The 26,317-nt window shown below is 41.3% G+C and overlaps 1 protein-coding gene across 1 annotated transcript in view; it reads right to left on the reverse strand.

Moving 5' to 3' along the window:
• Positions 1 to 26,317, reverse strand: part of PHLPP2 (PH domain and leucine rich repeat protein phosphatase 2) — an 84,273-nt gene that overhangs the window by 22,528 nt on the left and 35,428 nt on the right. Inside the window, exons 4-10 of the mRNA XM_045988492.1 lie at positions 17,643 to 17,833; positions 11,787 to 11,912; positions 9,630 to 9,784; positions 7,448 to 7,594; positions 6,846 to 7,076; positions 5,438 to 5,640; positions 2,024 to 2,084 (exon numbers count right to left, since the gene is read on the reverse strand). Coding sequence (XP_045844448.1) covers positions 2,024 to 2,084; positions 5,438 to 5,640; positions 6,846 to 7,076; positions 7,448 to 7,594; positions 9,630 to 9,784; positions 11,787 to 11,912; positions 17,643 to 17,833 — 1,114 coding nt within the window. The remainder of the gene's footprint in view (positions 1 to 2,023; positions 2,085 to 5,437; positions 5,641 to 6,845; positions 7,077 to 7,447; positions 7,595 to 9,629; positions 9,785 to 11,786; positions 11,913 to 17,642; positions 17,834 to 26,317) is intronic.

Consider the following 26,317-nt stretch of genomic DNA (forward strand, 5'->3'; position numbering starts at 1 on the left):
CAGAAGAATAAAAAATGATTTTCAGGCTTTTCATCTAGGGAGAAAAATCATATCCCGAGAAAGGACTGGCAGGCTCCAAAAGAAGTTGGAAATGTAAACTGCATGTGGTGTCCATCTGATAGGATTATCTTATGCTAATCCCAAAAGCTGAAGCAGACTTACGACAACAAGCTAGGCTAAGGTTGGAGGAGTGAATAAGGACTTTCACTTGGCACATGTTTGAGGTACATGGAGACGGGCAGGTCAAAAATCCCTAATGCGCAACTGGACACATGGGTTTGAGGGTGGAAGGGGTCCGGGCTGGCGATCTCAGTGATGCTAAAGCCAAGCGTCGCTGAACTCACGGAGTAAATGAGACTCTGTCGCATGAGAATGTAGCAGGCAAGGGCAGACCCAGAATAAGGAACCTGTAAAAGGCTGGCTGAGGAAGAAGAGTGCGCAGGAGATAGGAGGGGTCGAAGCCGCATGAAAAAAATCTGATTGTATTAGCCAGCTGAGGAAAAAGCATGCTTGAAGAAAAGAGAGCAGGAATGACAGTGTCAACATAAAGAAGTTCCATATGAGAAGACAAAGCAAGCTGTGACGGAATAAACGAATGCGAACAGAGGAAACTGAGCCAGCAAATGAACATACTTACTGAGAAATTTGGACAAAAAGGGAATGCGAAGAATTAGATAAGACCTAGAGGGGCTGCAAGTAGCTGTGTTTTTTAGGACAGAAGAGGTGTGAGTGTAAGTGGATGGAGAAAAGGGAAGACCACCACCACACACGGGAGGGGAGGAAGAGAGGGGAGGAAGTAGTGACGCACAGAGCCAGGTGTGGAGCAGGGGAGCGGCTGCCGGCCCAGGCGGAGAGGCTGGCCTGGACTTGAACAGGCAAAAGAAGTAGAGAATGGATGTCAATCTACATGCCTTCAAGCAAGGTGGGAGGAAGCTGAGGGAGATGGCCTAAGATGATCTCAATTTTCCCAATCAAGTGAGGAGCTAAGCTCTGGAGCGGACGAGATGGGGGGCAGAGCAGCGGAGGGAAGCCAAGCCACGTGGAGCAGATGCCCAGGACAGTGGAAGGACCCGACAAGAGAAAAGATTGATCAGCTCCAGCCGAGGTTGGAAACTGTGACTTTACAGTGATGTCCATAAGATTTTCTTTAGCGATGATGAAGCCGGGAGGAGAAAGTAAATCTTAGTATTGACCCATGCTGGGGTTTTGCTGAGAAGATATGACAGAAAGAAGGGGATGGAAAGGAATCTAGAACAACAGCTTAATAATAATGGTAACAAAGTAACAACAAAAAGAAACCTGGCTCTAAGAGTTACTATTTCCTGAAACACTATTTTTTGCTAGGCACCACACAAATCTTCTGCATTTAGTATCTCATTTAATCTTTGACACTAACCATATGGGACCCTGTCCACCTTCTATCTGCTCTATCACTCCATGATCACAGCTTTTAAAAAGCTACCCTGTAATTGTCTGTTTGGTTGTCAAACTCTCCACCAGACCATAACACTCAACCACTGAATCCTGAATGCCCAACAGTGTTAAAAATGAAGGGAAGGAAGCATACCTCAGTTATATTTGTTCTTGACCATCAATGGAATATAATTAATATATAATTACTATTTCTCTGACCATCAGACCAACATGGGTCATAAGAATACCAAATAATTAGAGAAGAAAAATTTAAAAGTCACTAAAAACCAAGAATTATCTGATTTCATTCAGCAAAAAGGAAATCACTGCCATGAAGACGATAAAAGAACTTCTTTGTTTGCACCTCATTCTAAATTCCCAGACTTTAAGAATAATTCACAGGCACCTTTCTGTTTCAAGAGGACCTTCCCTTGAAATAGACGGTATGGCAATGAAAAGTATTCCTCCTCTCATCCTTTCTCCCTTCTCCAGGCTATCCAAATATTTCCATGTACTTAGATCTCTTATACCTCAAAACCACCAAAGTATCCACATCTATCTCTTAAACATTAAGAATCAAGCAAGCACCACTCTCATGAGGCATACTTACCGGGAAAGTTCTAGAGAAGTGAGTTGACTGGGTACTGGATAGACATTCACTGCTGTCAGCCCTAATCAAAAAACAAACAGGTGTTAGTGACACTCTCCAAAGAAGAAAGTAACTGAGAGTAAACAAGGGCAAAGTGGCTCCATGAGATCACCAGGGAGAAAACTGATGTCATCTACTGAGATGGACTGAAGACAAAAACCTGGGTAACTTGCAATGACTAACTTTGACTACCTGATCCTGATCTGAAAACCAAATAAAACAACTAATAGAAGGATCCTATGTACTGGTCTGAATTCACATTAGCTCAGGCAGTGGTTAAATGTCAACAGTGACTACTTAGCTTTTAAACTTTAAAAAAAAATTAATAATTGGATTTTTACTGACAGTATTTTAACTTTTAATTAAAGTAAAACATAAATACAGTAAAGCGCAACAATCTTAAGTGTATAGATCAACGAATTTTTACAAACAGAACCCAATGGGGTAATGAGTACCCAGATCAAGAAACAGCGCATTACCAGCTGCCCCCAAGACCCCCCGTTTTCCCTTTTAGTCACTCCCCAGCTGGGCAACCCTACCCTGACTCCAAATACCACAGATCATTTTTGCCTATCCATATAAATACACACAGTCTGCATAATTTTCTGTCTGGCTTTATTTCCTCCACACCGTGATTGGGAGATTTGGTGCTATTACTACATGTGGCTGTAGTTCACTCATTCTCGTGGCCGTATCATATTTTTTATGTAAGTATAGCACAATTTATTTAACCATTTTAGAGTTGGTAAGCATTGAAATCTTTTACAGTTTGGGGTCACTATGAAATTATGAATACTGCTTCCATGAACATTTTTGTCCATGTCTTTTGTGGCCACAGACATACCAGCATTTATGCTGGTATAAATAGGAGAGCAAGAGAGAGAGTAGACAATTCCTTGGTTTTCCAAAGTGGCTGCACTGATTTACACCCACAACAGCAGATGCTGGCATTTTCAGTCTTTTCCATTCTAGTCACTCTGCTGGGTGCGCAGGGTGTCACGCTGGGGTTTCAACTTGCATATCCCTGATGACCAGTGAGGTTGAGGGCCTTTTCCTTTTCCTAAGGTAACTTGGATAACCTCTTTTGCAAAGCTGAGTTCTTTTCTTTTGAGGCATCAGAACTGCAAGTGTTGGTATGAATTCTTCCAGGTTGTAGAACTTAAGCGTTCCTTAAGTTGCTAACTTCAAGCAAGCCACATTTAGTAGGGCACTGTGAGAGAAAATCAGTCCCTAAGACAGGGTGTACATCAATGAGGCCTTTTCCAGCAGGGCCACTCATTCAGATTCTCTAGATACATTTAGAATAGAGAATGGGCCTGAAAACAAGTATTTACATGACAAAAGACAGACTACCATCTCACGGTAATATCTATAAACAGCACAAGTGGACACTCATCAGCTGTGACACTGTTTGGACCTAAGCTACTAATCTAAGCTACAATTTGAAACTCCTCTAGCATGATAAAGGAAATGAAAAGAGAATTCCTTATCTTTTATCCTAAAAATGTATTTTAGAGATTCAGAAAAGAGAACAATGAACACTCATCCACCCATCATCCAGCTTTTCATGAATCTTCACATTCTGCCTTATATGCAGACTTTTCAAAGAATTAAAATAGTGCCCATGATTTTTATCTCTCCTATGGGTACTTTTCTACTGTTATGGCGTACATATAGCCAAGAAAACAACATTTCTGTGTGTTTGAAAATCTCATAACAACTATCTTGGTATACATATAATTATGCTTTTTTTTTCCCCCCTCAAATAACGTTTCTAAGATTTGCCCCGATTAACACAGAGAGCTTCAGGATATTCATTTCCATTGCTGTGCAATATTCTATTGTATAAATATGTCTTCCTATCAATAGTCATTTTTTTTTTTCACAGTAAGGAACATCACCTTATGCACATGTGAGGACTTCTGGGAGATGTCCCAAATGGAGAAACTGTCAGAATATGGGCTACACGCATCTTTGACTTCTCTTAACACTAATTGCTCTCCCAAGGGATTTTACCAAATGACCCTCTCACTGACAATGTGTGAGAGCTGCTTCTCCACATCTTCAAAGCACTTCGCAGTATTTTTTTTTAATTTGTTGAGTATACAATGGCATTATCAAAATTTGCACTCTCTGACACTTAGTGATACTCAACATCTTTCCCCATCCCTTCCTTAGTAAAGAAAAAGTAATTATAATTTCCTTGGTAAAGAAAACTCCATAAAAAGAATGGTCCCAACAAATAAAAATATTCCTGGAGCACATCACTATTGAAGTGAGTGGCTTCTCATTCTAGAACTGAAGCAGCACAAAGTTTTAGACTAGAGATGGGCAAATATAAAGGGCTAAGCCTGTCACAAATATTTTAGGCTTTGCAGGCCCGCCAGTCTGTCTTACAGCAACTTCATTCTGCCACTGCCTCGTGAGAGCAGTAACCTGTAAACAAATGACAGTGGGCATGTTCCAACCAAAGTCTATTCACTGAGATTTGAATTTCATAGAACTTTCCAAGTCAAAATTACTCTTTTGATCTCTTAACCCTGCCACTAAAAAAATGTATAAACCCTCTTCTTCGTGGGCCCTATAGAAACAGGTGGTGGCCAGATCTAGTCCCTGGGCTGTAGTTTGTCAACACGTGTTCTAGCTATTATTGATACTCTATTTTGAACATGCTTGCCCACCCTTATACCCCTGGTCACTTTGCAAAATGCCCATTATACTTTCTAAGTGAATATCCAAGTATCCTGCAATGCCTTTTTACGCAGATCTCAACTACTTAAGTGTTGACAGCAAACTTAAAGGACAAAGCTGGTCTCTGTGAACCTCAAACTACACTTTGCAGAGTGGTTGAGCAACACCACAGATGCCACTGTTCTTAGAAAACTCAGATGAGGGGTGCCTGGGTGGCTCAGTCATTAGCATCTGCCTTTGGCTTGAGTCCTAATCCTAAAATCCTGGGATCAAGTCCCACGTTGGGCTGCCTGCTCAGTGGGGAGCCTACTTCTCCCTCTCCCACGCCCCCTGCTTGTGCTCCCTCTTTCGCTGTGACTCTGTCAAATAAATAAATAAAATCTTGGGACACCTGGGTGGCTCAGTCAGTTAAGCATTTGCTTTCGGCTCGGGTCATGATCCCGGGGTCCTAAGATTGAGTCCCGCATGGGTTCCCTGCTCAGTAGGGAGCCTGCTTCTCCTTCTGCCTGATACTTCCCTGCTTGTCCCCTCTCTCAATCTCTCTGTCAAATAAATAAAATCCTTGAAAATAAATTTAAAAATACATAAAATCTTAATAAAAGAGGAAAAAATATATATATAAAAAGAAAAAAACTCAGACAAGATCTACATGAGGAAAAACAGGAGGCTGGATGGAGAACTCACTGTTGGAACTGGCGTAGAGAGTTCGGAGGGAGAAGCCACTGAGCGTCAGCTCTCGCAGCTGGTTCCGTTCACAGTGCAGCTGCTCCAAGCTACACAAGGAGCTAAGATCTAAGTCAGACAGTTGATTGTCCCGCAGATCCATATGAGTGATGTACTTATTTCCCTCCAGATTTTCAGTAACCACAGTTTTCAAATGGTTCATCCTTAAATATTCAGAAATAAGGATATCATTAGAAATAAATTCTACTGAATGTGCTTACCAAAATAACAATAAGAGAAGTATGATCCCGTTCTCTTTCCTAAACAACTCAAAAAGTTAACTACTTGTTTCATTTTGCACGGACAGCTGTACCCTGAATTCTCTGTTTATAAACTTACACAATCCAGACTTGCAAATACATATACAAGTTAAATAAAGAGAAAGGGAAAAGGGACCACGCTTACAAATCATTAAAAACTTAGTAAAGTTAGGCGGGGATGAAGAAGCAGGCCAAGGAAACAAGAAGATGAACGTAGCTTTTAGGTTAGTGAGAAGCAAAGGAGTCGTGGTGTACCATGTAGAAAACAAGAGGAAGCAGCCAAACTTTCTCTCCGGGCTCTGCCTACTCTTCCTTGTGGTAAGATTCACATCACATTAATCACTGCAGAGGAAAATAATCTGTATCTATATGGAATAGTTCAAGGGCGAATTACAGAAAATGGCTTCTTGGTTCTTTTCTATACTCATAGAGAACACACAGACATGCTCTCATTCCCCTGTATTTCAATAAATTTTTGTGTTATTATTTCTTTACAAGGAACATCAATGGCTTAGTGTAAATGAAAGTACATTTACACTATGCATATGTGTCTTTTATGTGTATGTGTCTTTTACCAGCTTCCTGTAGGAAAATATTATAACTAGAAAATAAAACCTACAAAAAAATTGACAGGAAAACCTTTAACATTTTAATTGTAATACAATGGATATCAAGAAGAAGCCCAATGATTCAACAGAAAAATGGTCAAGTATAAGGGAAAATACAAACTACCAATTAGCATATTAAGAAGATGCTCAACCTCACTCATAAATGCTGTTTAAACAATTAAGTACTATTCTCTCCTACTACACTGACAAAAAGGAAAAAGACTGCTAAAATCCAACACTGATAAGCACATGAAGAAATGGGCATTCTTTAAAAGGCTGCTGAGAGGGTAAGTCAGAACAACCTGTGTCAAAGGTACTGTGAAAGTCTCTGTCATGTGGTCCACCCACCTCACTCATCATCTCTCTGCTACTGAGCGAAAAATGAAGCTTTACTATAATTTGGACGATAGACACTGTTCTAAAATCCTGATGTTTTAGAGAAGTGTTTGTACAGAGCGAACATAAGAAACCATCAGAGATCCATCTGAAGAATGGCCTCACCTTAAATCCACATGTCTGATATGGCTCATCCGGCTCAGCACCCCAAGCTTTAGGACTTCCAGGCGATTTCCCGCCATAACCACTTTATCTAACATACTGAGTTTCTCATAAACCTCTGGAATTTGACTAAAGTTGTTAAAGGAAATTCCCAGGGAAGAAAGCTGTTGCAGATTTCCCAATTCTTCTGGTAAAGTCGTCAGAAAGTTGCCATCAAGACAGAGGGTTTGAAGACTGTAGTAAGAAAACAAAAAACAGACTTTAGGAAAGGTTTTAACTGGATATATAGAGGGATATATTCTAACTGTATCACTAATTTATTATGAATCCAATGATGATAAAATACGCCACCTATGGAGACTCAATGACACACATAACTGCCATGGATGGTCCCTCCAACATCAAAAATAGTCAGAGCTTCTGCTGTTGAAACTGAGGGGCTAAGTGGTTGCCCCTGCAAGCTAGTAACAGCTGCTGTCTAGAATCCTCGTAATTACATGATTTACTTCACTGCCAGAGCTCATGTGACTGCCTTCACTCCCAATGCCAGACAAGCTCCTTATGCTGCCAGTAAAAAATGAATCTAACAAAAGTCAGATACTTACTTTAGCAAATTGCCAATCTGACTCGGCAGGTCATGAAATCCGTTACAGGAGAGGTTGAGCTCAGTGAGGGTAGAAATCTCACATAACAATACAGGAAACAACCCAAGTTTATTATGGGACAAGTTTAGGCCCTTCAGCTGAGAAAATCTAAAAATCAAACATACAAAGTACAGTAATGAATGAAAAAGCCATCTGTTTTAAATGTCCACAGTAGAATTTGTTCCACAAATATCTACTGAGCACTCACCACATGCCAAACATCGTGCACAGCGCAGAACGCTAAAATGCCTAACCCCAGCTCCATACCGACAAGGAAATCAAGTCTAGGGCAACTGGAGTTCCTCTCCCTTCTCCTTAAAAACGTACCAAATCTTGAAAAGCCCATGCTGGTATAAGTATTTTATATCAAGTCATACTGATATGCTTGAAATCTCTTCCTTTATTAAATTTCCATATGCAATATAAAAAACCTTGTAACAATTCACCAACTCATGGACACAGGAAGAGCTAACGAAAACGCACATCAAATCCCATTATAAAAGCAACTTTTTACATATTGAAATTATACTGACTCAAATGTCACTTGAAATGAATGGGCCACTTAGAACTTACAAATGTGAATGTTATATGGAGTCTGACTGCAATACAGTCTGATAATAATTTTCAGTGCTTCTGTTTTGTTCCTAGAAGTGCAAGTATCCACACTGTCTTACCCAGAGACTGTATCATCATCACACACTGGATCCACAGGCATCACTCTGGCAATTCTACTCAGGAGGATTAATGATTTTATTAGTGTGAGTGCTCTCCACGATGATGATCTGTATCACCTGCTCCTAGACTGGAGTCTGGTACTTCACTTTAATGCTCCTCTTTCAAATTTTCAACTTCTGATTTCCAATTGTCCTGACCTTGAGCACTGATTGTTCCTTTGGCTTGGTGCCTTGACTTCTGAATTCCTAATGCTGCCCTCAAACTGCATTAACCCTGTTTTCATAGTGACTGAGAAGAAAATGCTAGATACCCACTTCCTTAAAATTATCACTTCTGTTGTTTTTACATACTAATATAATTAAAACTATTATCTCATTACTAGATAGAGGCTTGCTTATGCCCAAAAAGCTTCGTAACACATCATATGGGCTGAAAATCACAGCGCTTTCTCAAAATTATTCTAAAAATATTAAAGTAATATAATAGTAAATAAAAAATATAATAAAGTAATATAATAGTAAATATTAAAGTAAAATACGCCATTTCAAGGTATATTATCTTTTTTTAAAGATTTTATTCACTTATTTGAGAGAGCGCAAGCAAGAGAAAGCATGAATGGGGGAGGGGCAGACAAGAGGGAAAGGAACAAGCAGACTCCCCACTGAGTGCGGAGCCTGACACAGGGCTCAATCCCAGGTCCCTGGAATCATGACCTGAGCTGAAGTCAGACACGTAACCAACTGAGACACACAGATGCCCCACAATATGTATTATTTTTTTAATCACCACTTAGTTTAAATGCTTTAATTTCCAATTTCTCCCCTGTTCACTAGAAGCCCACACAATTACTTATACTAGGTATTTATTCACTTCCACCCACTTTTAAAGGGTGGAGGCTTGGAAGGGGGAATATATTCTAACAAAGAAATTGGAAAATATATGGGCCATAGTCCCTTAGGAGTGAAATGATTCCTTTATCAGAAGAGAGAGGTTTCACAGCTGTCAAAAGGCTTAGAAGCTAGCATTAGCAGGTACACAGGAAAGATAAAAGCCCCAACCTGAAAATAGAATTCTTGAAATTAGGCCTATTTCCTTAAAGCTATTTAAGTTTGATACTTATGATTCAAAAACTTGCCATATAATCAATCTCCCAGTTTACCCTGGCTTCAGATCACGCATCACTGTCAGTGACTTATGTAACAAGATTATCCAGATCAATGGCAGCTCAACACTGCCTCTGTAACAGAACATTTGCATCTATCTTCTGTTGCATGGAGGGGAAAGTGGGGGGTGATGGTGGTGTAAGAAAACTGTATGAGTAAAAAATTTTACTTCCTCTTCAAGATGGAGGGGAAATTTTCAAAAATATATACCATGGTAAGCATGCTCACTTCCAGGTACAGATGACTAAGACGGTGCTCATGATTTGGTTTGAGTAAGTTAGTCAGGAAACCCATTCCTCACATACCTGTAGAGAGTGTCAAGGCCCCCAGGTCTTTCCAACTGCATAAAATTATGTCGCAAATTGAGGTAGGTGATATCTTGACTGTAGAAGAGATGCTCAGGAACCTCCTCAAGGCTGTAACATGACAGGTCAACAGTGCTGATTCGCTGGGACACCACCTGAACAGGGTCAAGGAGAAGAGCCATCTGAGCCAGCACCAAATGTCTCTCACCCAGCATAGGAACCAATCGCATTTACATAAAAAGGCACTAATTTTAAAAATGCGAAGGAGAAAAGGGTAATGAGATCCAGTTATTTATAAAAACCGTTCATTTTTGCTTTTTCCTAAAACCATAAACTGCTTCAAAACACACAACAGTGTAAGTTTTAAAGGGTCTATAAGTAAAAAGTAAAAAAACACAAATCATAAAAACGGAAAGTTAACATTTCATACAAGAAGTTGAGATGATCCAAAATAACTATACGAAACTCTAACAGACAGGCTGGTATGGAAAGCCATGGCCTTTTGTATCCACATGGGCTTCGCTACTTACCAGTGCAGTCTCTTCATCTGTTGTGAGGATAAAATTAAATAACCCAGTACACAGCACACTACCTAGTATGCAAAAGGTGCTCAAAAAATAGTAGCTTCTGGGGCGCCTGGGTGGCTCAGTGTGTTAAGCTGCTGCCTTCGGCTCAGGTCATGATCTCAGGGCCCTGGGATCGAGTCCCGCATCGGGCTCTCCGCTCAGCAGGGAGCCTGCTTCCCTCTCTCTCTTTCTGCCTGCCTCTCTGCCTACTTATGATCTCTCTCTGTCACATAAATAAATAAATAAATAAATAAATAAATAAATAAAATCTTAAAAAAAAAAAATTAACTTCTCTTTATAAGGTCAAAAGAATGGAATAGCTACTTAAAATTGAAACTAGTTTTATTCAGAAGAGATTTTATTACCACTACAATGTATGTATAGAAAATTCAATAAAACCAAAACAAGTTTATATTTCTATAACAGAATGCTAATAAAAGATGAACTGTGAAAATTGGTCTAAAAACCAAACAAAATGCCACTGGAAAAGTCACTCATCTTTTATGGCATCTCATTATACGAAAACCATCCTTTATGCAACTATTTAGCTCCACAAGAAAAATGTGCCAAAATTCTGCAAATAGCTAGAACAAGAGAATTCGGAAACTGCAACACAGTTTTAGAGCACTTCATCTTTAAAGATTAAAAAAGCAGGGCGCCTGGGTGGCTCAGTGGATTAAGCCGCTGCCTTCGGCTCAGGTCATGATCTCAGGGTCCTGGGATCGAGTCCCACATCGGGCTCTCTGCTAGGCAGGGAGCCTGCTTCCCTCTCTCTCTCTCTCTCTCTCTGCCTGCTTCTCTGCCTACTTGTGATCTCTCTCTGTCAAATAAATAAATAAAATCTTTAAAAAAAATTATAAAGATTAAAAAAGCAGAAATATGCTGAAAAGCTAATTATCCTCAGCATACAGTAACAATACTTTGTGACAGGAGCACAGGTCACATCCCATGGTAAGTTCAAATTGAAAGTGGCTCATCACAGCTGTGCTAAATACATACAAGACCAAGAAGCACTAGGCTAGGAATTAGGGAACGGTGCCATCTCTCACTGACTACAGTGGTTGAGGGAGTCATCTGAATCTCATTGTGTCTCAATTCCTTCAAGGCCATATTCCTCTCAAGAGAGGGTAGAGGGCACCTGGCTGGCTCAGTCGTTAAGCTGCTGCCTTCGGCTCAAGTCAGGATCTCAGGCTCAGGTCAGGATCTTGGCGTACTGGGATAGAGGCCCACATAGGGCTCCCTGCTCAGCTGGAAGCCTGCTTCTCCCTCTGCCCCTCCCCCTATTTGTGTTCCCCTTCTTTGTGCCTCTCTCTGCCAAATAAATAAATTCTTTAAGGAAAAAAAGAGAGAGAGATGGTAGAGAGGTACATGCACCTGCAAACACTTCTGAAAGCTTTTTCTACTCTACAAATACAAATAGTAAGTTAAGGACCTGCTGGACTTTCATTCTTCCATTCATTATATACTTGGCCTAAAGTAAGATACATAAAAATTATAATTCACTCTCCTGGAGAGAGTTCAGTTTCAAATTACACCTCTCGTGGGATGTTACAGTCTTATCCCCACATCAGGACGCCCGACAGCTTATCACCTTGGATGCCTGTCGCTGCCATCTCTGGCACTCAGCCAGCGTCTCAAAGCTGATGTGATAGGTCTGAGCTTGGGCTCCGGCTGAGCTGAACGCCAGGGAGTGCTGCCGTCGCTTCACTTCTTCCACCTGAAGAGCAGGAGGGGCGAAAACCAGAACCAAGAGAAAAAATCCCAGTCAGAGAGCAAAGGACAACAACAAGACAAAGAACTCAATTTTCTAAAACAGGCAAAAGATTTGCATAGACATTTCTCCAAAGAAACGTATCTCAATAAAGCTGCTTAGAAAAAGCAAAGGAGTATTTCACTGAAGTATGTTGAAGGAATAGGACCCGGAGCATTCTCCTAAGTAAATCTATTTATTAATTCCTCTGTAAGTCACAACACAGTCCCTGTTTGATAATTAAACATTTGTTACATGAATACATTCTACGGTTCTGCGTGCTGGAGACAAGCAGGGGGAAAACAACAAAGCCCCTGCCCTTAGTGCAATCTGTATTTGAGAAGGGACAAATACTCTAACACCGAAATGGTGACAAAACGTAGCATAACACAATATATAATGAATAATATCAAGAAAAAGAAAGCAGGAGAAAAGCTTGGCGAACAGGGTGGGTGATCTGAATTATGAAAGAGCAGTCAGGGAAGGCCTCACTGAGGTAACACATGAGCAAAAACCCTAAGGGGGTCCAGGCGTGGGAACCTCCTAGGTGAGGAGCATTCCACATACAGGAACACCAAATACAACTCGCTGCGATGCAGGGCTGCACGCCGGGTTTCAGAACAGGAGTCTCTGGACCGCGTGATAAGAGCCAAAGTCTCCACTGCAAAGGTAAGGCAGTTCCAACCCTTTCCACCTACACTGGGGCACAATGGAGGTAGCTGTCTGCCTGCAAAGGGTGCCATGGCCTGCTTTTTGGACTCCTCTCCTTTCTCACCCTAGCCCTGGGCTAGCTCCCATTTTTTACCCTCTCCAGGGCTGAAGTAGAAAGGGAAGACCAAAGGTTATTAGTAGACAAGGAGAATCATAACATGATTTCACAGTCTCTGGGCCTAGGAGATTCTAAAATCCTCTTCCACAATGGGTCCTTTTAAGGGTTCTTTTGGTTACCCCCCACCCCACACCAAACAATGACAGTGTCTCACTTACTGATCACTTGACCTCGCTACTGCATACTCTTCCAGCAGCTGACTAGTCCCTCCTCAGACATGAAGGAATCCTGTGGTCCACTGTCAGCCTATCCTCAAGGGAAGCTTATCTGACCCTCGAGATGGCCCTGCTGGGCAAGTTCTAAGAGAATCCATCCACTCATCCATCAATCTACGCACTGGCTTTTCCTCTCTCAAGCCATCTGGGTTACAAACTAACAAACCCAAGGAGACACAACGATCCCAATGCATGACCTAGGCTCTTAGGCTACCTGGCTGTTCTGGTGACAGACTCATCTCTGTCTTGAGGACAGAGATGACAGGATGGCAGGACACCAATCCACCATGCCCCCCTTACTGCAAGGGACCCATTTCAAGCTCTCTTGAAGCCTGCTGAAACCTCTTTCACTAGGCTTGAGGAAAAAGGCAGAAGCCATTCCCAGCCAGGAAGGCTGTAGGATTCACAGCAAAATAGCAATTCTCTTCAAAGCAATTCTCCCCCCAAATCCAACAACCCAATTCCCATAGCTTTGATGAAGATGAAGTCTCTATAGTTATGGAACCACTTACATCTTTGTCTAACATCTCACTTTGATATGTCATAACTATTGAATCTTGGTGAGTCAGCTGGAAACTTCCAAATTATACTCATAAATCATTAGGTTTCTAGTGCCAAGTAAAGACTGAATCAAATGGCAAAAACACAAAATACTTTAAGCAAAAAAGAATCATTTTTTCTTTCATTTCCTCCCAAATCAAGATTGGGATCTTGATAAAGATCCCAATAAGGGGCACCTGGGTGGCTCTATCAGTCAAGCATCTGCCTTCAGCTCAGGTCATGATCTCAGGGTCCTGTGATGGAGCCCTACACTAGGCTTTGCATTCAGTGGGGAGTCTGCTTGTCCCTCTCCTTCTCCCTCTTCCTCTGCTCATGTGTGTGCATGCTCCTCCTCTCAAATAAATAAAATCTTTTTTTTTTTTTTAAGAATTTAATTATTTCTTTGACAGAGAGAAATACAGTGAGAAAGGGAACACAAGCAGGAGTGGGAGAGGGAGAAGCAGGCTTCCCGCAGAGTGGGGAGCCCAATGTGGGGTTCAATCCGAGGACCCCCGGATCATGACCTAAGCCAAAGGCAGATGCTTAACAACTGAGCTACCTAGGCACCCCTCAAATAAAATCTTCACAAAAAAAAAAAATACCAGTAAAATTAAATATTTATAACACTCAACTGTGATTTCACAACAGGATCATTTTTTACTAGTAATAAATCATGCTAATGATTTAAAGGATCCTTTATTTAAAATAAAGGATCTTACTGAAATGAAGAACAGATATTGTTTTAGAATAATCTTTTTAAAAAGATTTTATTTATTTATTTAACAAAGAGAAAGCAAGAGACCACTCACAAGCAGGGGGAGCAGCAGAGGGAGAGGGAGAAGCAGACTCCCCGCTGAGCAGAGAGCCAGATGCGGGACTCAATCCCAGGACCCTGAGATCATGACCTGAGCTGAAGGCAGATGCCTAACTGACTGAGCCACCCAGGTGCCCATGTTTTAGAATAAACTTTTAAATATTTTACTATGGGGTATCTGAGACAGAAAAATATACTCACATAATGTCAAATACTGAGGAAGATTTGTAAATCTGAGATTCTCTTTCTGCCTCTCCCTCTGCCCTCCCCCTACCTCCATGCTTGCTGGCTCCCGCACTTGCTTGCTGTCTCTTTCTAAAATAAATAAATAAATCTTAAAAAAAAAAAAAGAAAATAATGTTTTTGAGATTCATCCTCATTTTGGTGTATATCAGCAGTTCATTCCTTTTTACTGTTCAGTAGTAGTCCACTGTGTGGAATGTACCACATTTGTTTATTAATTCACCAGTAGTCAATGAATTTTGGGTTGTTCCTAGTTTTTGACAATTATAAATACAGCTGCTATGAACATTCATATAAAGTCTCTGTAAAGACAGATGTTCATTTCCCAATACCTAGGAGAAATGCTGGGTCATCTGATATGCATATGTTTCAGTTTATAAGAAATGAAAAACTGTTTTCCAAAGTGACTGTACTCCCACCAATGATGTGAGAGCATTCCAGTTGCTCCTCATCTTTGCTAAATTTGGTACTCATCAGTCTTTTGATTTTAGTCATCCTATAGTGGTTTGCAGAATCTGTGATATTGATTTGCATTTCCCTAATGACTCATGATGGTGAGAATCATCCTAAGTACTTATTTGCCATCTGTAGATCTTCACTGGTAAAGGATCTGCTCAACTCTTCTGCCCAGTTTTTACTAGGTTATCTGCCTTTCAGTTGCTGTGTTGTAAAATTCCTTTATAAATTCTGGAGAGAAGTTCTTTGTTGCAGATAAGCTTTCATAAAAATGTTTTGTATGATGTTAATATGAGCACACCAATTTTCTTTTGGTTGCTATTTGACTAGCATGCTTTTCCCACCATTCACATTCAACCTTCTAAGTGTTGCGTCTCTTACAAACAGCAAGTACTGGGGGTACCTGGGTGGTTTAGTAGGTTAAGCATCTGCCCTCAGCTCAGGTCATGGTCCCAGGGTCCTGGGATCGGGCCCCACGTTGAGCTCCCTACTCAGCTGGGAGCCTGCTTGTCCCTCTTTCTCTCCCCCTGCTCATGCTCTCTCTAATAAATAAATAAATAAAATCCTATAAAATAAACAGCAAGTACTGGGATTTTAAATGACAACTTGTATTGCAATTATGATTACTGATATATTTCTATATGTTTCTGTCACTATAATTTGTGATAATTTACCATGCCAATCATTTTGTTCATTTCTCTCCGCTCCTTTCCTGCCTTCTTTTAGCACTACAGAATGTTTTATGTTTCCTTTTCCCTCTCTTAGTGGTTATCCTTAAAATTTTTATACTCACACTTAAGGTTTTTTCCTAATAAAGTTACAAGTTATTTGGTATTTCTATTCTCTTATTCCAAGGCTATATCACATGTTACTTATCAAACATACCACTATATCTTAAATATCATTCAGGGCAGTTTGAGCTTTAAGAGTTTATATTCATATTTAAAATATTTAAAAAGTTCAACTTTTTACAATCAATATTAACTTTACCATCATATTTTGTCAATGTCTGCACTTATCATTATTTCTTATTTCTTAGAACTTCCCTTTGAACGTCCTTTCCTTTGCTGTATTCTTTTCTCTTTTTTTCTTGGTGAGGGTGGGGGGTGGGAAGGGCTGTCATTTGCTTTTAAACTATTTTCTTCATTCCGTCCTTCAGCCCCCAAGACCAGAACCAGGTCTCACATCAGTAAGTGCTGGGTTGCTGCCCCCGGTTGAGAGTGGAGTGTGCACATTCATTCAGTGGGGACGTGTTCACTTCCTGGTCACAGGGCACATAACTGGTTCCTTCCACCTTTCTAGAACCAGCGAGAAAAAGGCTTGGTTCCAGTCAGTGGTTAACAGCTGTTTTGGGCTTTTGTTTGTTTGTTTTTCTTGTTTGTTTTTCCTTTCCAGCATATCTTTAGGAGCAGAGTACCACTCATCTCCTGCTTCAAGGAATAAGCCTGGGCCAGGTTCTTCTCAAGAGCAGAGGACTTTTAAACCCAAATACTTACAGGAGCTGAACTCCTGGGCTGCCACAACCTTTTGGGACCAGAACCCAGCAGGCCCTCAGATTCAGACCCGCTCACTGCATCTATTCTACATTCCATAGCACAGCTATGTCTTTTTATATATTTACCTTTTGAATATATCTCTTTTACTGATATTGCTATGCATCTGGGCCAGACTGGACATCTCAAAACGTGAATGCACTAAGTCATTTCGTCTGGAAGTTCTCTAAAATTCAGACTGTTTTATGATATTCAAGATGGAAATTAAAGAAACAAAATGATGTACAGCTTCATATAAATATTAACATACCTGTTTCTAGTCATCTGTCAGTCTGTTTGAAAGACTTGCAAATGAACTCCCTACCAAGGATTCGGAATTGTCCAGCACAGACTAGAAACGGTATGCCTCCACTCCCCTTACTTCTGGAGAGGTAGTTGTGACCACCCACGACTCTGAATTTAAGTCAAATGGGGAAAAAGGAGAAGCTGGAAAGAATCCGTTTTGGGGATGGATGTGGCAGGAGGCTGCAAGGGGCAGCATTCTCTGTCTACTCGGGTGTTATGGGAGCCTAGCAGTGGAGGCAGAGGTATCATCAACAAATGGGTTCTGCAGCAGAATTTAGTATGAACAGGCTTTGGACCTCCCAGAGAACCTGTGATATAAATAAACCTGTTTTATGCTTAAATTAGCCTAAGTAAAGTTGGGGTGCCTGGGTGGTTCTGTCGGTTAAGTGTTTGACTTGGTTACAGCTCAGGTCATTATCTCATGGGTCATGAGACTGTAAGATCATGAGATCATGAGATGAGCCCAGTGTTGGGTTCCAAGCTCAGCAGGGAGTCTGCTGTTCTTCTCCCTGTCCCTCTGCCCCTCCCGCTGCTTGCACACTCTCTCAAATAAATGAATCTTAAAAAAAAAAAAAAAAAAAATTAGCCTAAGTCGGTTTCTTCTGGTTAAAACTAAGAACTCTAAAAAGCAAACTTTGTAATGCAATCTTTAATAATGCTCATATTGGCTTCTTTAAAAAGATGTGGGGAAAATGCCAAAAATTAAATGTGATTTTAATTAAGATCAAATAAATGAAGAAAAATCATTTTTATGCATCTTACCTTTCCCCCAACCAGAGGCAAAATGTGCATCTTCCCAGTCTGACAATCCTTCACCGAGGAAACGATGAGGCATGTCCCACAGAGAACAACTAGGCGTTCAGCCCACTTATGCAGCTGGGTCTTTCCCTTGCGTACATTATAGATGCCAGACAGAAGGATTCGATCCAGATGATCCATCTGGCATGGTTTTTCTAAAAGAAAACAGAACAGGAGTCAGCATTCAGAAGTCACCATTCAAGTATATGAGACTCTTACAAGGAAGAAGAAAGTATTGTGTGTCAATACTCAACAACCTCGTTTACAGATTTAAGTTACCAAGCAATACCAGTATCATAAAATACGATCTCAGTTCTAAAATGTTATCCATCGGGCGCCTGGGTGGCTCAGTGGGTTAAGCGGCTGCCTTCGGCTCAGGTCATGATCTCGGGGTCCTGGGATCGAGTCCTGCGTCAGGCTCTCTGCTCAGCAGGGAGCCTGCTTCCCTCTCTCTCTCTCTCTGCCTGCCTCTCTATCTACTCATGATCTCTCTCTGTCAAATAAATAAATAAAATCTTTTAAAAAAATAAAATGTTATCCATCACTTAAGTTTTACAATGGGGGTACTGTGGATTTTGGGGCAGGGAGGAAGATTTTATTTTGGGTGCCATTGTTAATTCTTCTTCCAACACAGTCCTATTTCCATGTACACAGAGAAAGGCAATCTGGCAAGTCATTAAGATCACAGACTTCGGGGCCAGACATGTAAACCTGAGTTTGAATCCTGGTTCTGCCACTTACTTTGTTTCTTTGAACTACTTAATATAATCACTGAGGTTGACTTTCCTCATTTTTACAGTTTGGATCTTAATACTACTTATCTTTAGGGTTTTCTTTTTTAAAAATTAGCATGATTAATTTAAACTATTGAGCATACTTTTGGGTAACAAAAGGAGTACTGAATAAATGACAGCCACTCTTATGATGAGTCCATTCTAGATGGAAGAAATTAATAAGTATGGGAGCACACTAGTTCTGTACAAATTACTCCATTTTCCAGTTCCTTGTGAGGAAGAGCTTACGGCCCATACTTCATTCAGCAATCCCAATCTTGGTGGCAGAAGCTCATACGTGCACACAAGAGTTTCTTTTTGTACCTTCCCTCCCCATTAGAAATCTTTCTAAGGCTGAGACACAGTGAATAAAACAGCACATGACGACAGAAGACAGGTTCTTTTTTTTTTTTTTTTTAAAGATTTTATTTATTTATTTGACAGAGAGATCACAAGTAGGCAGAGAGGCAGGCAGAGAGAGAGATGGGGAAGCAGACTCCCCGCGGAGCAGAGAGCCCGTTGCGGGGCTCGATCCCAGGACCCTGAGATCATGACCTGAGCCGAAGGCAGAGGCTTAATCTGAGGCACCCAGGCGCCCCCAGAAGACAGGTTCTTGATTAAAACACGGCTAAAACCAGACTACACCAAAATGAACAGGCGCACCACTAGTATGAGGTGCTGTAAAGAGCAATCAGCTGGGAAGAGAGAAGACTGCATTATACTTGATACTAGTACAGGATGGATTATGGAACCTGGCCATCCTGTCGCCCTTTTAACTATGTGTTTCCCTGAGGAAATGGGTTAGATCACTTCAAAGCTTTAAAACTTTCTATTTGACACTAGCTCTGGGGGAGACCCATCTCTCCTTCTATTTGAAACCAATCCTTGCATCTATATTCCAAACTCCACCTTTCTTGAGAAGTTTGGTTCTTCTCTCTTCTCACTCTTCAGCTCCACCCTCCTTACCGTTCCTGTCAAAGCTACAAGAGCATTCCCATTTTCTCCCGTGCCCTCTCGGTCTCAACTGTGGAATTTCTTTAGTTCAGTGACTCTCCAATTTGTGAGTGTCCAAGACTTACTATGTAAGTCCAATTTAAAATGTGGGATGCTGACACCCACCCATGGAGAGTCTAATCCACAGGGCTTGGGATGGAACACAGGGAAATGCATTTATTTTAAAAGATTTTATTTATTGACAGACAGAGATCACAAGTAGACAGAGAGGCAGGGAGAGAAAGAAGGGGAAAACAGGCTCACCGCTGAGCAGAGAGCCCGACTCGGGGCTCGATCCCAGGACCCTGAGATCATGACCTGAGCAGGCAGAGGCTTAACCCACTGAGCCACCCAGGCACCCCGGGAAATGTATTTTTAACAACTATTCCAGGTAGTTTAAGTGCAGTTGGTCCACAAACTGTATTTTGAAAAATTGTAAGTTTACCCTTCGAGACTCTTTTGTTCTCATTTGTGCCTCTATATGAGCTATCTCTGCTACCTCACCTCCTATTTACTCAATTTTCTTCAGTCTGGTCCAGCCTCCAAACTGCCCTATTCATACTTATTGGAGGGGGACCAGCAGGGAGATGAGCACGTACCCCCTCCCAGATTCTGGCCTCGGTACCGAAGGCCTTTCCGCCCCAGGCCACCCCAGCAGCCGACCACAGAAGGTGGGGATGGCGAGACCAAGCCCAACCAAGGCCTCACTGATGGTTCCTGGCCTGAGCCCCAGCGCCCACGAAACCGCCCCTATTTCCAGCGGCGGCGGCAACAGCCCCCCGGACCCAGGCAGCCTACAGCCCCGGAGACCTCAGCCCCCATCAACAGTGGGGACCCCCCACCCACCATACTGGAGTGACTCCAACATGAAGGACCCCCAGAGCTACCATCTGGTTATCTGCCAGTTTTTCCAGCTGCCCTGTACCCCACCCAGCACCCCCTGCCCCCTTCCCAGAACTCATGACATCAAAACACCAGCTTTCCCCTTTCCCTTGAGACTCAGGAGGGCCGAAGCAACAGCCTTTTGCTTTTTCTCTGTCCCTACCAAGGGCTGAAAGAAGGGAGCCATCCTACTGTTAAGAGGCACCACGTCCCTCCCTTAAATCAGGCTGCGAAGGAACCAGCCAGCTCCTGCCTCCTCCTGGTTGATTTTTTTCTCCCACCCCAGTTTATTTTTGTCTCTCCTCTAGCCCTTACCTCTGAAGCCATTTAATGAACTGTCATGTGCCACCCGAGCCTCAATAAAAACAAAACCAGGCTTTCCCCGTGAAAAAAAAAAAAAAATTCTCAGAATTCTATCTCCTGCCCCAATCGTCCCTTGGTTCTAATCTCATATCTAATTGTCTGCTAGACGTGTCCAAAAGATGTCCCCAACCACCTCAATTTCCAGTAACAGACTAGAAAGAAAACTATATTTGCAAACTACAAGATCATATATATAGAAAATCCTAAGTGAGCCGCAAAAAAGATAATTACAACCAATAAATGAGTTCAGCAAAGCTACAGGACACAAATTTTTTTTTATATATATATAGGATTTATTTATTTTGGGGGCACTTGTGTGACTCAGTCAGTTAAGCTTCTGCCTTCAGCTCAGGTCATGATCCCAAGCTTCTCAGATCAAGGCCCCTATCAGGCTTCCTGCTCAGCAGGGGGTCCTCTTCTCCCTCTCCCTCTGCCTTCCCCCTCATGCTCCATCTCTGTCTTTCAAATAAATAAAACCTTTTTTAAAAGATTTTATTTATTTGACAGAGATCACAGGTAGGCAGAGAGGCAGGCAGAGATGGGGGTTGGGGGGGGTGGGGGAAGCAGGTTCCCCACTGGGCAGAGAGCCAGACGCGGGGCTCAATCCCAGGACCCTGAGACCAAGACCTGAGCTGAAGGCAGAGGCTTAACCCACTGAGCCACCCAGGCGCCCCACAAATAAATAAATTCCTTAAAAAAAAAAAAAAGATTTACTTTTATTTGAGAGAAAGAGAGAAAGAAAACACACAAGAGGGGGAGGTGAAGGGCAGAGGGAGTAAAGTCCTCAAGTAGACTCCCTGCTGAGCAGAAAGCCCAATGCAGAGATTCATCCCGAGACACTGAGATCATGACCTGAGCAGAAATCAAGAGTCAGACACTTAACCAACTGAACCACCCAGGCACCCCAGATAAAAACATTTTTAAAAAATCAACTGTATTTCCATGCATAAGGAATAAATAATTCAAAATAAAATCAGGAAACTTACTACATCTAAGATAACATCAAAAAGAATAAAATGAAAATAGTACAGTGAAAACTACAAAACATAGTTGAAAGAAGTTGCAGACCTGGGACACCTGGGTGGTTCAGTGGGTTGAGCTTCTGCCTTCTGTTCAGGTCATGATCTCAGGGTCCTGGGATCGAGCCCTGCATTGGGTTCTCTGCTCAGCGGGGGAGCCTGCTTCCCCCTCTCTCTCTGCCTGCCTCTCTGCCTACTTGTGATCTCTCTGTCAAATAAATAAATAAAATCTTAAAAAAAAAAAAAAAAAGAAGTTGCAGACCTAAGTAAATGGACAACATTCAGGGTTCATCTTAGAAGATATAATATTGTTAAGATGAAAAAACTCCTGAAACTGATCTACAGCAATGTAATCCCTATCAAAATTCCAGCTGCCTTCATGGCAGAAACTGACACATTAATCCTAAAATTCATATAGAGAAGTACGGTAGACTCAGAATAGACAAAACAATTTTAAAAAGAACAAAACTGGAGAACTCACATTCCCTAATTTCAGAACTCGAGTATGGAGTATGGAGTTGGCATATACAGTACAGCACTTAGGGCATCTGGCTGGCTCAGGTGGTATGGTATCTGATTCTTGATCTTGGGGTCATGAGTTGGAGCCCCACACTGGGTGTAGATATTACTTAAAAAAAAAAAAGCACAGCATTGACATAAGAACAGACATAGAGCAATGGAACAGAGTTCATAAACCCCTACATTTATGGACATTTGATTTCTGAGCAGGGTGTCAAGATAACTCCATGGGGAAAGAAGAGTCTTGTCAACAAATGGTGCTGAACAATTAGAAAGCCACAGGCAAAAGAATAAAGTCAGATCCCTGACCTCATATCATATACAAAAATTAATTCAAAATGGATTACAGGCCTAAATATAACACCTAAAACTATAAAACTCCTAGAAGAAAACAGTGGAATAGATCTTATGGTCTTAAGTCAGGCAAAGCTTTCTTAGGCATCAACACAAAAAGTAAAAGTGACATGGGATGCCAGGCGGCGAAGCATCTGCCTTTGGCTCAAGTCATGACCCCTGGGCCTTGGGATCAAGTCCGGAGTCAGACTCCCTGCACAGGGGGAGTCCGCTTCTTCCTCTGCCCACAGCCCCATCCCGTGCTCGTGTTCTCTCTCTCACACTCTCACTCTCTCAAATAAATAAAAACCTTTAAAAAAGAAAGTGACAAAAAAGAAAGTATAGACAAATGGACTTCATCAAAAGTAAAAAACTGTCACGGTTCAACAGACATCATCAAGAAAGTAAAAAGATGACTCACCAGCTAGGAGAGAAGAGTTGCAAATCATGAACATATTAAGAGACTTGTATCCAGAATAAAGAACTGCTACAATTCAACAATAAAGACAAATAGCACAATTAAAAAATGGGCAAAGAATCTGAATAGATATTACTTCACAGAAGATATATAAAAGGCCAGCAAGCACATGAAAAGATGCTCCATCTCATTGTGACCAGAGAGACGCAAATCAAAACCACAATGAGACAGCAGTTCACATCCACTGGATGACTATAATCGGAAAAGACAAACACGAGAAAGCGTTGGCAAAGATGTAAACCAATGCCGCTGGAGCGATCATGAAATGGCACAGCCACTGTGGAAAGCAGTGTGGTAGTTCCTCAGAAGTTTACAGGGACCCACCATACGATCCAGCAATTCTGCTCCTACATCTATATCCAAGAGAACTGAAAACACATGTCCACACAAGAACTCATACACATGTGCTTGTTCAGAATAGCATCGTTCGTAAGAGCCAAAAGGTAGAAACAACCAAAACGCCCAGCAGCTGAGCTGATGCATAAACCAAAGGTGGCACTGTCTGTCTACACAATGGAACACTGTTCGGCCATAAAAAGAAATGAAGTACGGATACCTACAACGGCATGGATGAGCTCAGAAAACACTAGGCTGAGTATAGGAAGCTAGCCACAGAAGGCCAAGAATGTATGATTCCACTACATGAACTGTTCAGAACAGGAAAATCCATAAGGACAGAATGGAGATCTGTGGTTGCCAGGTGCTGTGGGAGTGGGGACTGGAGAATGATGCTAATGTATACGGGGTCCTGTTTTACGGCGATGAACACATTCTAAAATTAGACTGTGGTTATGGCTGGATACCTCTCCGAATATACTAGAAGGCACTGAATTGTACACTTTTAAAGGGTGAATGTTATGGGATGTGAATTATATCTCAATAAAACTGCTATTTTTTTTTTAATCTCACTATTCTCCCCAAACATGCCAATGGCTTCTATATTCCCCACCCTGGTTAACAGTATCACCTACTACAAAGTTGGCTAAATTATGTAAAAATGGGACTTCATGATAGTTATCATGTTTTCAAATTGCCTAATAGTCTTTTTAAAAGTTTACATGAAAAAGATGTTATATCAGTTGATATATAATTCTGAGTCTGTTCTTACTTGGCCTTATTTCTTTATATTTTATTACAGATAAATCTATCCACCACCATTCTCATTGTGTTTTGGATAAGTCATTTACATATAAAATAACATGTTGTTATTTATTAATGTTGGAGTGTTTGCTAGACATTCAGTCTCTGATCTGAAAGTGATATAAAAAAAGAAAAAAGGCAAAAAAAAAAAAATGAGGAGTGCCTGGGTGGATTAGTTGGTTGAGTGTCCTACTATTGATCCCAGCTCAAGCCTTGATCTCAGAGTTTTGAGATCAAGGCCACACTGGGCTTGGAGACTATTGGGCATGGAGACTACTCAAAAAACAAAAAAACAAAAAAATGAGAATGAGAAAGTTCTAGTAAGTATTCAGAATGTTTAACAGTTCAAATTAAAAAATAGTTTTACAATCTCAAAAGCCAAGATTCTAAGTGGAAAATTACAGATAATTTTAACTTCCTTATATTTATACATCTAAATGTTCTGTAAAGAAAATGTAATGTTTTTATAATTTTAAAAAGTTGCTAAAAAAACAATCAAGGGCAACCCTGTAGCAATGAGTTCCTCTACTGTCCAGAATATAATCTCTAAATATCATTTTTCATTAAAATGAACCAGGAGTCCTTAGAAAAAGAGTTTATTCCTGGTCTGAGTCAGACAATGAAAAGATGAGCTTAGGACATCTTGTTGTGCCAGAACTTAATGGAAAATCCAGAATGCTATCATAAACTCTTGGGGTCATGCTGAAAGGACAGAAGCCAATGTAAAGAGCTCCCACTAGCTGAAATGGGACAAAACGAGCAACAAAAAGAGTAACAGCTGTAATAAGTCAAAACAAATATATACAAGGGGCTCCTGGGTGGCTCAGTGGGTTAAAGCCTCTGCCTTTGGCTCAGGTCATGATCCCGGGGTCTTGGGATCGAGCCCCGCATCGGGCTCTCTGCTCAGCGGGGAGCCTGCTTCCTCCTCTCTCTCTGCCTGCCTCTCTACCTACTTCTGATCTCTGTCTGCCAAATAAATAAAATCTTAAAAAAAAAATTTAAAAAAAAAATATACAAGCCCATGAGCTCACAGTGATAGACAAAAAGAATCAAACAGACTGTGAATATAAACTGAAAAAAAAACAATAGAGCTTCTAGAAAATAATAAAGGTAAATTTAGACTGTTCAATTGGACTATATTAAAATGAAGTAATCAAAAGACACCATTAAGGTTCTGGTTCTGAGTAAGATGGAGAAGGCACACTCCACCGTGTCTTTCCCACAAAATGCACCTATAAGACCTAGACAGAATGCACGGAGCAGCTATACAAGGATGCCAAAAAGGAAATAGTAGCACGCAGATTACAGAAGAAGAACACAATCTGAAATACCACCCAAGCAGTGGCAAGTTTCTCACTGTTTTCTCCTGTGACATCTTCCAGCCCAGAACTCGAGAAAGCCCAAGATCAGAGGCAGGTGCTGGTGTGGACAGAGAGCTCTAGGAAACGCCCTCAGGTCCTGTCTTAAGGAGGAGAAAAGGGGTCTCCTAACACTCGGAGAGAGTGGGAGAAATTCCTCATCCCTTTCCCTCTTTTCATTTTCTTAAGTTCCAGCCCCCAAAAGTGGGGACACGGGCACCTAAAACTCTGAGGGGTGTGACTTCCTCTGTGGTTGGAAGATCTGCAATCCCACGGTGAAACCTGTTGAATTTTTGGTCTCCCTGTCCCACTGGGAGTCCTGCAGTGTGGATGCCCTTGCAGGAAGTGTCCAACAGGGCAGGTTAAGTAAAACCCCAGGAAATATCAAAAAGGAAGGAGATCTGGAAAATGACCCCCCTTAAGTTGTCTATGAACTCCAGGGCTCACCCTTGAGGTATACAAATGTGAATGTGATCCCAAGCAGCAGGCCAAAAACTCTGACAACTGAACTAAGGGATAGAGTCAAAGGGAGAGAAGAAACAGCACAATGCTGAAAAATGGTTTGAAGAAATACAGGAAAACTCCTCTAGTGAGAAAGATTATAGTGAAACTTATGGATTCAAGAAGTTCGGTGAACCCCAAACAAACCCAATGAAATTCTAGCTCAGATACTATATAATCAAAGTGCTGAAAATTAAAGACAAAGTCTCAAGAGAAGCCGGAGAAAATGGAAGTACTATTTATACCGGAACAACAGTTCAAATGACAGCATGAAGGGTGT

This window comes from Meles meles, chromosome 19 (genome assembly GCF_922984935.1).
Source record: "Meles meles chromosome 19, mMelMel3.1 paternal haplotype, whole genome shotgun sequence".
In the NCBI taxonomy this organism is placed as follows: Eukaryota; Metazoa; Chordata; class Mammalia; order Carnivora; family Mustelidae; genus Meles; species Meles meles.